At 40.3% G+C, this 13,404-nt stretch overlaps 1 protein-coding gene across 4 annotated transcripts in view; it reads right to left on the bottom strand.

The window, feature by feature from the left end:
* mybpc3 (myosin binding protein C3) overlaps positions 1-13,404 on the bottom strand; it is a 32,266-nt gene that overhangs the window by 2,571 nt on the left and 16,291 nt on the right. For 2 of the 4 annotated variants that reach the window (XM_017404525.3, XM_017404518.3), the window contains 17 exons: positions 12,999-13,165; positions 11,437-11,602; positions 11,255-11,361; positions 11,140-11,169; positions 10,916-11,055; positions 10,131-10,193; positions 8,030-8,189; positions 7,851-7,955; positions 7,478-7,666; positions 5,906-6,040; positions 5,526-5,693; positions 4,986-5,074; positions 4,254-4,449; positions 4,046-4,185; positions 1,086-1,245; positions 869-1,005; positions 443-629 (listed from right to left, as the gene is read on the bottom strand). In XM_017404525.3, the coding sequence (XP_017260014.1) occupies positions 443-629; positions 869-1,005; positions 1,086-1,245; positions 4,046-4,185; positions 4,254-4,449; positions 4,986-5,074; positions 5,526-5,693; positions 5,906-6,040; positions 7,478-7,666; positions 7,851-7,955; positions 8,030-8,189; positions 10,131-10,193; positions 10,916-11,055; positions 11,140-11,169; positions 11,255-11,361; positions 11,437-11,602; positions 12,999-13,165 (2,339 nt within the window). The remainder of the gene's footprint in view (positions 1-442; positions 630-868; positions 1,006-1,085; positions 1,246-4,045; positions 4,186-4,253; positions 4,450-4,985; positions 5,075-5,525; positions 5,694-5,905; positions 6,041-7,477; positions 7,667-7,850; positions 7,956-8,029; positions 8,190-10,130; positions 10,194-10,915; positions 11,056-11,139; positions 11,170-11,254; positions 11,362-11,436; positions 11,603-12,998; positions 13,166-13,404) is intronic. The other 2 variants (XM_017404549.3, XM_037980036.1) reach the window with 1 other exon arrangement.

Here is a 13,404-nt window from a genome sequence, read left to right on the forward strand (position 1 = left end):
ATATTTAGATTTAACATTTAACATTTAGATTTAACATTTAACATTTAGATTTAACATTTAACATTTAGATTTAACATTTAACATTTAGATTTAACATTTAACATTTAGATTTAACATTTAGCATTTAGATTTAGATTTAGCATGTAGCTGTAACAATTACATGTAACTAGCTAAATGTTGTAAAAAGTGACATCAGAAAATCAACACTACATTTTAAAACAGTGTTTGAAGCTAAATGTGACAAAATTTAGGCATGAATTTTGAGCACAAGCTCCTTTACAAACGGCGCCCCATATGAATCAGGTGTGTTGGAGCAGGGAAACAAGGAAAACATGCAGGATAGTAGCTCTCCAGGACCAGGGTTGGACACCCCTGTTTTACAGCGTATAAAGGAGTTAGGATGCCAGAGAACAGATGGAGTCCGAACCAGTGAGAAACTTACAGCGAACCTCCAGTTTACACTCCACTGTGTCCTCCCCCTGGTCGTTGACGGCTTTGCACATGTACACCCCCCCATCGAACGCACAGGGCTTACGGATCTCCAGCGTCAGGACCCCCTGCTTACTGAGCATCCGGTACTTGGCTTCGTTCGAGATGTCCATTTTGTTTTTGTACCAGGTCACTTTGGGCTAACAGGGCGGGAGGAAAAAAATTAGTTTCTCGTGTTGTATTTTGATACTTAATGGGCGTTTCCAAGATAAAAATCAAATGTTTATGTCATTAACAATCCTCTAACAAGGCTGTAAGGTCTGCAAAGGGCAGGAGTTAGACCGCTTCCATGACTTCCATGACTTCCATGACTTTAAAGTTGTGATTACCAGCTGCCGTTCAACACAGGATTACTGCAAGTGAATTTGAACGTGAGTACCTTTGGTATTCCTCGCACTGCACAGCTGAGGGTGGCGTTGTATCCGGCGATTATAGATCGATCCACCAAAGGATGTGTGAACTTCGGAGCTTCTGAGAAGTCGTGCTTCTTATAGGTGGGTGACTTGTAGGAGATACCTAAAAGGACGGACAACCATGAAGGATTTGTTTTCTTCTTTTATACTTTTAATTTTGTAATTTGGTGCTGTACGAGTTACCAGATTTCTGGATGAACACGCTGTCCTTTGTGGTGCAGGGTTCTGGACTGAGCCCCACCAGGTTGATGGAATAAACCCGGAAGATGTACTCGTTTCCCATGATGAGGTCCGACGCAACGCAGTGTGTTCGCCTGCAGTGATCGTGGACCGTGTACCACTCCTTCACATCGGTCACAGAGAACGGTTCAGTAACGATTCTTTTAAAACATTTCCTAACACATGGTACTCTTTAAAAGTTTTAAACCACTCTTAATTTCTTTGCATTTTACTTCTAAGGAGCCAGACTTTCTTGTAATCTTCTAAAGTGGACTTGATAAATGAAGTTCTCCACGTTTTCTGAAGGTTTTTAAAGTTTTTCCTTGAATCTTTTCCCCAGTCTTTGTACATGACCATAAAAAAGCTATTTTCTGCACATGAACAGTTTTAGAAAGGCATGACTTTAAAGGTAGTTTCTTGCTGAGCTGTGATTGTTGGGGAATAGCAGATGACTCAAACTTGACTCAGTGTAGTGAGAAAATATGCAAATTTTTCACAGCGGTCTTACTGAATTGAGGGTTTGCGACCAAGTGATATATGAGCCGTGCAGCCGCATTTTGAGCGGCCAACTTTGGAAAACCACGGCTTGTTTTTGTGAGTTTCTGTCCTAAAGCAGAGATTGAGATGGATCACTCTGTGACTGTTTTAACGAAATGACAAGACAGCAAAACTCTACGATTTCCGGCAAATGTTTTGAAAGGTTTTAGAGACACTCATGAATGCTGTTCACCAGCTAGTCACCAACAGTCGCAGCCAAGTTAGATATCGCCTCAAGAAACAGGAAAAAAGTCATGACCTTAGAGGTTTATCATCCTTCAGTTGATCGAACAAGTTTTCACCTAACAGCTCTTTGGGAATCATCTCAGAGGTGCTAATATACTACTTCCTGAATGTCAAACCATGTTGTTTTTTGGTATTTTTGATAGATTCAACGAAAGAAACGGGAACAAATTGCATCTTTGTGACAGGTCACTGGGAACTAAGCGCCTAAAGATCCAATTTAAAGTTAACTCTTTGTTGTTTGTTCTGTGTCGACACCACACCGATCCATCCTTTGAGTTTTGGAGCCTTTTTATTCCTGAATGATTCGTAACAAACCAACAGATGTTCCTCTGAAAAAAGTTGCGTATAGGACTGAAAATGAGTGGAAAAGCAGCCAAAGTCCAAAGGAAACCTTTGAAAGGCCTTCAGAAAGCCTGAGGAACTGCTGATTAGGACCACTTCAGAAGATTATAAGAAAATCTGGCTCCTGTAAGACTTTCACATGGGGGCACTTCTGGAGTGAATGTGACAAATCTGATTGCCTCAAGTTTAGGTAATACCAGAAATGACCACGTAAATGAATTCCCCTGTCTGTTAGCTTTAATTAAAATGTGTCAAAAACATCTACTCCTCTGTTCACTTATTTGGAACATGAATGAAACCAGATATGAGCAGGTTTAAAGTACATCCACCCTCAGTGCTTTTATCTCTGACATGTAACAGGCAGCCTGTTATTGGAAACACGATCCGTATCTCAAAGCTCACAGTGTTGCTAGTAAAATTAATTTGAGCTAATAATGACTCAGGTGAAACCCGAACCATCGGCCATGCTGGCTGGGGCGCAGTGGCTCTGCATCGCCGCGCAGACGATCCAGACCAGGTCATGGCTGCCGGGATGAGATTAGGACATTCCTGGGCAGCAACTGTTCCTCGCAGGTCCAGGTGGAGGATGATGAAGTCCTCACAAACTGCCCCATAATGCACCACTGCCAGCTTGTTCACCATCAGTTAATTAATCTATTATAAGGAGGACTAAAATATAATTAGCCCCACATTCCATGAGTAGAAACAGAAATTTAAAACTTAATTGGGGTGAAATGTCATGAATTTAAGTGTTTTTGTTTTGGCTTTGAGTCTTGGTGCTTTGTTTTTCTGTTTTCAGGGGTTATGTTTGCTTTTAGGTTTTGTTTGGTCTTAGTTCTGTTTTGCTCCTTGTGTTTTGGTTTTTTGTCATCATTCACTTCTCCTCTGTTTATCTCTTGTCTTCCTGCCACGCCCATCTTCACCTGTTCCTAATTGTAATCGCTCACCTGTGCCCACTTCCCCTAAATACCCTCAGCTTTAAAACCTGGTCCCTTTCCTCACTTCCTCGCTGGTTCATTGTCTCTCTTCTCTTGTTGTCTGGTTCTCATGCCTGGCTTTTTTGTTTTGTTTCTCTTTGGATTTTTGTTATGGTTAGTTTTTGCTGCCCCATCCGCTTTTGGTTTTCTTGTTCTTTTGTTTAAAAATAAATTATTTTTGCTATTATGAGACTGAGCATTGGGTTCGCCACTCTCTCCGCCCGTGCTGACATGAAATGGTTTATCTGATTATGTGTCAACATCTCGTAAATATAAATTAATTAAAGAATGCCAGATTCTAGCTGTGATCACAACGTGTTTCTTTCTCAATTTTTGTGAAGCAGTAATCTGGCATAAATAGTGAAAGGCAGAATTTTGAATATTTGCTGGCTCCTTTTGCTCCTTTTTTGTATTTGAACATTTTCGGGAGGCTTAGTTTGGTTTTCCACGTGCTTCTTACTGTACATATCAATGAGTACCTGACACAATTTATTATTTCCATTCAAGCCTCCTTACTATAACTTGATGTAAATGTTTACATTTACTGTCACAACTAAAGAGAATCCCAGACATGCATTTTCTTCTGTTTTAGTCTGTGTATACAGTATATGTTCATGTTTGTTTCTGCATGTTGAGCTTTGAAATAACATTTTTTAAATGCCCTTATAGAGAAAACCATAATTTACTTACAAATTATAAACTGAATCTTTTGTGACCCAGTTCAGAAAAGGTTAATAACGGTGGAGTATTAGCCAATCAGAGTCAACACAGTTAGTTTTACTTGCAGGATAAGTTGTGAGACTAAAGTGCACAGAGTCTCACCATGGTCTTCTTGTCAGCTTTCTGAACGGTGTAACCATTTATCTCACAGTTGCCGTCGTCCTTTGGTGGTTTCCACTCGAGCGCCACATTAAAACCCCAGCTGTCCACAAACCTCAGGGCCTCAGGTGGCCCTGGGAGATCTACAGGCAGGAAATCAGGTTACAAAACAGTTTACTACACAGCGTTTTTCCTCCTGTTCAGTACTTACCCACAACCTGCAGCATGACTTTCGCCGTATCTTCCACGTTCTCGATCTGCACTTGCAGGTCGTACTGCCCCGAATGTTTTCTCTCCGTCCTGCGGATGAAGAGGATCGTGTCGAATTCACTGTTCCTCACGCTGGCGAACGAGGAGTCCAGAGGTTTTCCATCTTTACTCCAAATCACCTTCGGCCTGGGCTTACCCTGCAAACCAAGAGGCAAATTTCAAATGACCCTTAACAAAATCTATCATCTAAACATTATTTTGATGAACATTTTTGATTTTAAATCATAATAAAGGGGAGGAATAGCTGTCTGAGTTGGCTGTCGTTTGTTGTTTGTCACAAAAAAGTTAATTAAAAAGAGATAAAAACTCGCAGATGTTTTCATAAAGCTGATCTTGAAGGGGTGAAATTTTATTTTATAAAGCCAACGATAACTCGTTTCGGTGTCTTAATTGTAAAAATGCTTGTTTATGTGAGAAAAACGAGATCCTTAAAAATTTCAGCATTTAATTCTTGCAGCAAAAGAAACAAAGCTAAAAGCTAAAGTGAATCACATCTTATTATCCTCTGAACAGTTAAATAACTTCAAAACTTATTAACAATTCACCTTTCTGGTTTCTCATTTTTAGATTTAAGACAAGGGTTCATTAAGCGAAGAAAAAAGAAAACTTTGCTGCTGTGAAAACATTAAAGAAAAAGTTTATTTTTGCAACCCTAAAGCTAACAGTACGCCACCTGGAATGGAATCACGATGTTAACCGTCTCTCCAACTTTCTTGACGAAACTTTGGCGCAGATATCTTGGGAGCCAGATTTTGGGGCGTTCTGTGAAAAGACGTGCACAGAATAAGAAAAAAGGAAAAAAATTTTAGGAAACATGAGGGATATGTGAGAAGCTTCAACCTGACATAACTTAAAAACAGCCAGGGTCTTAAAAATAAAACAGCACAGGCTATTTGATGAGCTGCCCAACATTGTTTTTCATAGATGGGATTTGAACTCAAGAAAACATGTTTTAAATGTCTTTAATGTTGCTTTTACCTCCTTTATAAGTAAAAGGCACAAGCTCCATGTGTGATATAGCTCACATCCCAGTAAGATCAATGCTAAACTCTGCAGAAACCACCTAAAAGCTGGCTGTCAGTGAAGGACACATTAGTTGGAACTCATTGAAGCTGTGATAAAGATTTCAGACACCTTGCACCTTATCGTGTTTTGTTAAAGCATAAATATAAAACTGACTGAGCAGGGTTTCATCGAATCCAGGAATACTCACGCATAATTTCTCTGATGGTGATGGGCTGAGCCAGAACGGCCGGAGGACTGGGTCCTGCCATGTTGTAGGCTCGCACACGGAACATCAGTTTGTCTCCAGTGGTGAGGTTCTTAAGAGTTACCAATGTCCTCTCTGACAGACCCTGGATTGCAGGAATCCATTCATCAGCTGCCACCGGAGAGCACACAACAAATTAAAATGACACGGTTCTGCTTTGTTTGCATCTCGGATTTAATGATAAATACAAAGAAATATGACAAATTATCTCTGAACGTGTGCTCTGCGACTTGCACATTAATTTAGCAGTGCTTCACTCATTCCAATGCTATATTTAAGCCGTCCTTATCTAAAGCCTGCAGGCAGCTGGCTCCTACACTTACTGCCCTCCTTGCAGTACTCGACCCCGTAGCCCTCGAGCTCCGCGGCGCCGATCCTCTCTGGAGCTCGCCACTTCAGCGTGATTGAAGTGTCGCTGACGTCGTCGACGTGCAGTCCAGTGGGCTCGCTTGTAGGGGCTGAGAAAGAGGCAGAGGGGCAAAAATGTCTCCTTTAAGTCAGTTAAAGCATTAATGTGTTTAAATCCTGATGAACAGCTCAGCAAGTGGATGAGTCTGACAGTAACAGTAACAGAAACACCCAAAAGGCTTTGCAACACAACACATTACTTGTGATGCTCACTAATTTAATTTTAATCTTTAAAAAGAATCGAGTGTATGTGTGTTACAGGGAGTGTCTGGCATTAACCTGCAGTAAAGATCAGGATTTGTTTGAGTATTTTGTCAGTAAAAATGTAATTTAGGTGAAGACAGCCATCAGAGCACAGACTGTACGTTACTCCAGCTTTATTCCATCCATGTCAGAGTTTTGTATCATTTCAGAGCATGCTGTTCTCTTTATAATGCAGCTGAGTTTTATGGAAACTGCTTCAGAAAGGCCCCCATATTCTGTGTTTAGCAGAAGTGGGATTTTCAGCTCTGATGTGGTGCATTCGGCTTGTTCTAAAGTGGAACCTGAAGAGCAGTTAGCAAACAGTCTGTAAGCCTCAGCGTGGGATCTTCATTCATGCAGTGAAATCTGAACTGGCTGACTGACCTGCAGCTCACCACCAGGCTGAAGCGCCTGCTGAGCTTTGAGCCCCGTGGGGATAAAATGACATGAATTCAAAGCACATTAAAGACTCCGGTTCACTGGTTACATCCCTACTCTCACTACAGAGGTGCCAAACGTGAACCAGTGTTACAACCATTTATATGTAAAAAAACATCCAGTTTGATTAGAAATAAGACTGCTACCACTTTTGGTTTTGGTAACTTTTATGCTTTAAAAGTATTTACCTTCATTTAAAATTTAAAATACATTGAGATCTTTTCAATTCCCTTTAAAACATTGTATTCTTTGAAATTCACCTCAGCATATTTGCTCTATCTTTGTGTTTTTATGCTGCTTTAGCTGCCAATTTTAGTGTTTAGCTAACATTGTGCTACTTTTAGCTTTTAGCTACAGTTTTGCTCCTTTGCTAATTTTTTTCGGATTTAGCACATGTTTTGGTCATTTTAGCATCTATGTTGCTCCTTTACTGCTGTTCTGCTGACTGTAGCTCCTGTTTAGCTGTTTTTAGCTTCTAGCTTATTTTCTGCCGCTTTTAGCTTGTGTTTGTCTCATTTTAACGTTAACAAGTCAGTTTTTAGCCTCTTTAGCAAACTTCATTCAGCACTCGGCATTCACACTACATTTTGCAAAAAAAGATTTTGGAGTCAACCCAATTCAAGATGGCTGACGCAGCTAACTGACCTAAGCAAATACAAAAATGTCTCTAACTCGGTCAATTTTACAGCTATTAAGCTTAAACCTGGTGGGGTAGTAGCTGAGAGTCATTCACAACACATACTATGAGTGCTACACAAACAGCACTTTTTGTGATGAAGCAAATAGAAACTTTGGTTCCGACTCACCGACGGGCACAAACGGCTGCGAGGCGGGACTGTGGCGGGACATGCCGATGCCGTTGACAGCATAAACTCGCATCTCGTACGGCACGCCTTCGATCATCCGCTTGGCCTCGTAGGTTGTTTCGGGAAAGGGGTCAAAGTTCAGTCTCATCCACCTGTAGCTCTTCATCTTCTTCCGCTCCAACACGTAACCTGAGAAATCAAACAGCTGCACATTTTATCCATATTGGTTTGACGAGAAAGGTAAAAGCAAACATTCAGATCAGTCACTGCCTTAAAAAAGTAAACATTTATAAACAAATATTTTTAGCTGCTCCCAACAGCCAACCATTTATTTTTCATAACCCAATGTGTGTTACCAAAATTATCCTTTTACCAATAATTGGCTCTCCGCCGTCAAACTGAGGAGGTTCCCACTGAACGATGCAGGAATCTTCCCCCACGCTCAGGATCACCGGAGCCTGGGGAGGATCCGGGACGTCTGGGGGAAAAGCAGTCATGTCCGTGAAGACAATTTGATTTTAAAATGTTCGTTTTCTGGCCTCCCTGTCTTACCAACGACTTTCACTCTGATATCAGCCGTGTCTTCTCCAGCCGGGTTTCGAACCACAACCGAGTAGATCCCTTCGTCCTGCCTCTCAGCTCCTTCTATAGTGAAGATACAGTGGCCCTGTGTGGATTCCACGTGGACTCTGCCATCTCCCTCTGTGACGACCTGCAGTGAGGATCAGAGGCCCCTCTGCTGAAGATGGACAGTTCTGATGCTGAAACAGTGGACATCTTTCCATTTTGGCTTGTTTTGGTGATAAAGACAAAACTTTCCATATAATCTTTCATGCATGCTTGTGGTTGACGAGCTAACGGCTAGTCTGAGCGGGACCAAAACCAAAGTGGATTGCTGTCATCTTAAAACAACTCCAGACTCAAAGGTTTTATAGTGGTTCATACAAACACCTTTACATCACTGTCAGTTTTATATTATGTTGTCATTTATATGGATTTTTGTGTTTTTTTGGAATCGCATATTGAAGCAGCGGCTATTCTAGCTCTTCATGTGCAGCCTGGAGAACTTACAGCAAGAATTTCATGATATTTCTGCCCAAATAATGATATTATGTGAAACTGATGCTGGTGTAAAGGTGTATAACATAAAAGGTTTGAGAGTAGAGCTGCTTTTAAGATGGCTAGTTAGGTAAATTAAACTCTTTTTCTACAAACTGAGGTCTATCTGAGTGTATCTACATCAGGTAAGATATTAATTGCTCATAACCTTTCCACCCAACCCCACTTTAAAAGTTCTGAATAACTGTTTAAGTACTTTCTTCTTGCTTTAAAAGGTATTGCAGTTCTTGTAGCTCAACACTGAAGTTTAAAAGAAGAAAAAGGAAACTAACTGCTATGTCTTTCCTGCGTTTAATCGTACAAAAAGGCAAACGTTCTTCATGATGTGGAACAGAGGAGCTTTAGTCGAGTTTCTTTTTTATTCCACAGAAAGAGTTATACTATCGCAGATTGTAAATACTTCATCTCAACTTTCCTGGTCTTTGAGTGTCCTTGCTCTTGCATGAAGAAGAGAAGAAATGCTTTTCATATCTTTGTCAAGCTGTGAATCAGACTGACGATGAACCTCTAAATTAATTCAGATGTCGGCGTTTAAAGTATTTAAATGTTTCAAACATTCAGCGAGAAAGGCTACGAAAAAAATTTTAATGTGAATCAAAGAATTTTCCTTTCATTTGATGTTATACAAAAGATTTGTACTTACTGCCGAGCCTCCTATGATCTGTGTCTGAGAGAAAATTCAATGCATGCACTTACCTTGAAGACTGCATGCAGTTCATACTGTTTTAGTTCTGGAGCAATAAAAAAAAACATTTCTTATGTGATTCTTTGTGCGATCTCTGTTTGTGCAAATTATGTGTTGGAAACTAATCTCAGCTACTACCAGACCAAATGTTAGCTCAATATCTGTAAATAAAACGAGTTATAGAGTTATAGCTGCGGTGGCCACCTTGAATGGGACTGACTTCAAAGGTTAATCAGTTTTAAATATAAATTTAATGATTGCTTTTTAAGAGTTTCATTAAAATCCGTCCTGTGGTTTGTGAGACATTTTGCTAACAGACCGACAAACAAACACAGATGCAAGCAGTGACATGACCGCCAGCCTTTCATGGTGATGAGTGATAATATAAAGAAAACATGCACGTAAACGTAAAAGTCATTGCAATGAAAAAAATCAACACAACTTTCATTTTATCAGGCCAGTTAGTTGAAATATCAGCTCTTAACTGTTTTAACAGGATTTTACTGTATTTTTAAAGCTCAGGCTATATACAATTGTCCACCAGTTTCCAAAAAGAGTTGCTTTGCTATGATTTAAAGATCATAATTGTAAATAACAATTGAAAGAGAAAACTTGCTTTCTAAATGTTTTGTCATTTATGATTAAAAGAAATTTCTGGCCTCAACTATTTAAGGCATCATTTCAAATTTACATATTACAAAGCATTCAGACCGTTTGGAAATATGGTTGTAGTTTATTAAAACAGGTGGTAAACATAAAACCCACCAGAAAATCACAATGCTTGCAGCACGAACTTGTATTAAAGATATAAAAGTTTGAAATGAGCAGCGGTCAACACGGTTCACTTACCTCTCCATCGTTTAGGATCCAAGAGGTTGAGTTCTTTCCCCCATCGGCATTTATAGAACTAGCCTACATTTAGGGACAGTGAATATAACGTGTAACCTCTCTTTTTATCTTAAATTATTGTTTTAAAATGATTGTAGAGCACTGTAACATGGTGAAATTTCTCCACTGAATTAACTTCCTGACAACAAAGGTAACCTGTCCCAACTGATATTAAAATATTGGTAGATAAAAAGCAACATCCTCTGAGCTTATTAGGTCACTTTATGAACAGTTTAAATCAGACAATTTTGCACTGATAAGGCTTTCAAGTCCATATTTGCAGATGAATAATTTAGTTTCCTCAAAATCCTCAGATAAAAGAAAACCTTACCGCCTGCTCTCTGGACAGATGGCCTCTGTCCGCTGATTAAAGGGATATTTTGGTCGTTTTTGAAGTGATGTTTTGTCAGAAAGTCGTGACATCAGTCATACATCACAGAGTATGGAACAGTTGGAAGTCTTCAAGCAGGTGAGGCTAATTGGCTAACAAAACAAGGGCCCCATTTTTAATCGTTTTTTTAGGCTTTTAAAACAATTCTTTCTCAGAAATAACAAGCTGGTATGAGAAAGAAAAACAGTAATACTTTAGCACTTGTTTGGCTAGTCTAGCCTAGAGGAAGACCTCTGCCCTTTTCTCCATCCTCCGGTTTTATGACCGATGATAAGATAATGATAACTGACTGAACAGCACTTCAATGACCAGACTATCCCTTTAATAACATCCAGACTTAGCTTCTTTGTTTTACCTTCTCCCCTTTGGTCCAGATCACCGTGGGAGCTGGATCTCCAGTGATCGGGACGTCCAGGCGCAGTTTGTTTCCAGCCACCACCACGATGGTGGACTCAGCAGTGCGACTCATGCAGTCCAGGTGGATCTTTGGAGGATCTTAGAAAGCAGCCCAAATGGTTACAAAGAGAGTCGCTTCCTGCTTTTGTTTCTCTACAAGTGTGTGAGTTTGTGATGGTGTACCTTGGCGTGGCACGTAATCGATCTTCACCTCTGAGGAATCCAGAAAGAAGAGGCAGAAACTGGTAAAAACGCAAGCGATCGCCTTGAAGTTTAAAAGGTGAAGAACGATTGTTACCTAAGAAATTGAGTTTAGCAGAAAGGTTGAAGGCGTGACCATCTGGCACAAAAGTGTAGTCTCCCTCATCCTCAGGTTTGACGTCATCGATGGTCAGTTTGTGGATCCTTTAAGTTCATGAGTTTAGTTCAGGATCTGTGCAGTGTTTAAGATCTGATATTTAAAGTGTTTAACGTCCTGACCTGCCAATGTGTGAGATGTTGATTCTGGGGTCGGCCTTGACTTCGACACCGTTCTTGAACCAGGTCCCCCTCACGTTCTCATCTGAAACCTCACACTTGAAAACCGCCTGGTCCTTCGCCTTCACCGTGAGGTCTGCGATGCTCTGGTACACCTCCAGCTCTTTCTCTGCACGGTCAGAAGAGAACAAACGCTCAAACCGCACACGTGCGTTTGATTTAGAGGGAAATGATGCCGGTGCAACATGTGAGAATAATGTGGGCAGTAGAAAGTGCTGCTTTGTGTAACTTAGCAACAGAGACATGGAGAAAAGTTCATTTGGTTGTTAACATTTAAAAAACGGGAGGATATAAGGAGGAGATGCAAAGGCTTCAGGTTATTACTGGAAATAATAACGCATGCTGAGTTACTGAAGTCATTCCACTGTGGTCTGGGTGGGATAACTCATAGCACACTTCTTGTAAAGGTTACAGGAGCTACTGGTCAGCTCTCTGCCAGGAGAGGAGAGGTAAATATGGTGAGAATGGCATTATAATGGGAGCTCTGCTGCAGACTGAGGTGTTGATTTGTGCTGCACGATGGCAGCTGCTCAGTCTTGGCAGGCGGGAGCGAAGTTCAATTAGCAGGCCAGAAAAACTTAGCTGGACAAAGAGCCAGAACAAAAACGGGCTTAGAATGTACTCATAGCAACTTCTGGGACCCAGACTGAAGAACTGAAAATGTACGAATACAGCCAAAGAATTTATGTAAGTATATGTATACCTAATTTTTTATATTTATCTTTCTTATGTATACAGTATATATTAATTCAATGAAGAAGCATGACTGCATTTTAGCTTTTAAAGGAAAACTTGATTTGGTAGAAGTACACACTATAACCCAGTACAAATCAGATACATACTCAGTACTTACCCGGTACTTACCTGGTATATAACCTGTATTATGCTTTGCTACCCGTGATTTATTCTTTTTTTGCATTGATATAACCAAACATTGATGAATGTCAAATATAGTATTAATCCAAAGTTTTTGGTTTTTATTTAAAATTCACAATTTTGGGGTTAAAGTAGATGGAGTATATCTATTATCTTTTCTACTTGTAGCAGTTTTGATATAAGGAACAGTATCTTTAGGGCCTTTTCTCTGAAACAGTTAATTCTTTGGGAGGGAACAAAAGGTTTGTCAGACAAGAATTGACACAATCAAAAATAGTCTTTATTCTGCTCTAGATTGGTTCTCAAAACTGCTTTATTTCTGACTAGAAGACAAACACCACACCTCTGTTTCCCCACCTCTTATCACAGAGCGCAGCGAACAAAGTCAAGGGTGATAAGTGAGACCATTTGTGCAGACCTATGCCCTTCAGGTGAAATGTACATCCTTCTAAGTTTAGCCGGCATGTCCTTGCTGCTGGAGCCTTGGCAGAATTATGAGAGAGATACAAAGATAGACGCCTCGCCAAGATTGGAAAGGCCACACAGCTAGCTGACAGTTAGCTATGAGAATGTGCTTGGAGAATTTATCACTAAGATAAGAAGGTACCCGCAGTGTGACCGACACTCACCCTGCACCAGGAGTTCGGCCATCGACTCTCCGCCGTTTGTTTTGACCTTGTAGTGGCCGCAGTCCTCCTTGGTGGCCTCGTTAATGATCAGATAATGTTTGCAGCCGTCTTTCTTGAATCGATACTTTAAAGACTCGTCTCTGGTCAGTTCAACACCGTCTTTCTCCCTGCACAAAAATGAAAACATTTAAAGCTGGTCATGTTATCCCGTGACCAAAGGGTTCCTACTATATCTGAAGCATTTTAACTGTAACTTCTGGCACACAGCTAGTCTTTAAAAGCTCTGTTTAGATAAATTCAAAAAAAGTTAAAAAACAAAAACAACTGGACTTCTATTCTGTAGCTGAAGACGTTTCGCTTCTCATCCGAGGAGCTTTCTCAATTCAGAAATAGAGAGTGTGGAGTT

This window comes from Kryptolebias marmoratus, linkage group LG15, assembly GCF_001649575.2.
Source record: "Kryptolebias marmoratus isolate JLee-2015 linkage group LG15, ASM164957v2, whole genome shotgun sequence".
NCBI lineage: Eukaryota > Metazoa > Chordata > Actinopteri > Cyprinodontiformes > Rivulidae > Kryptolebias > Kryptolebias marmoratus.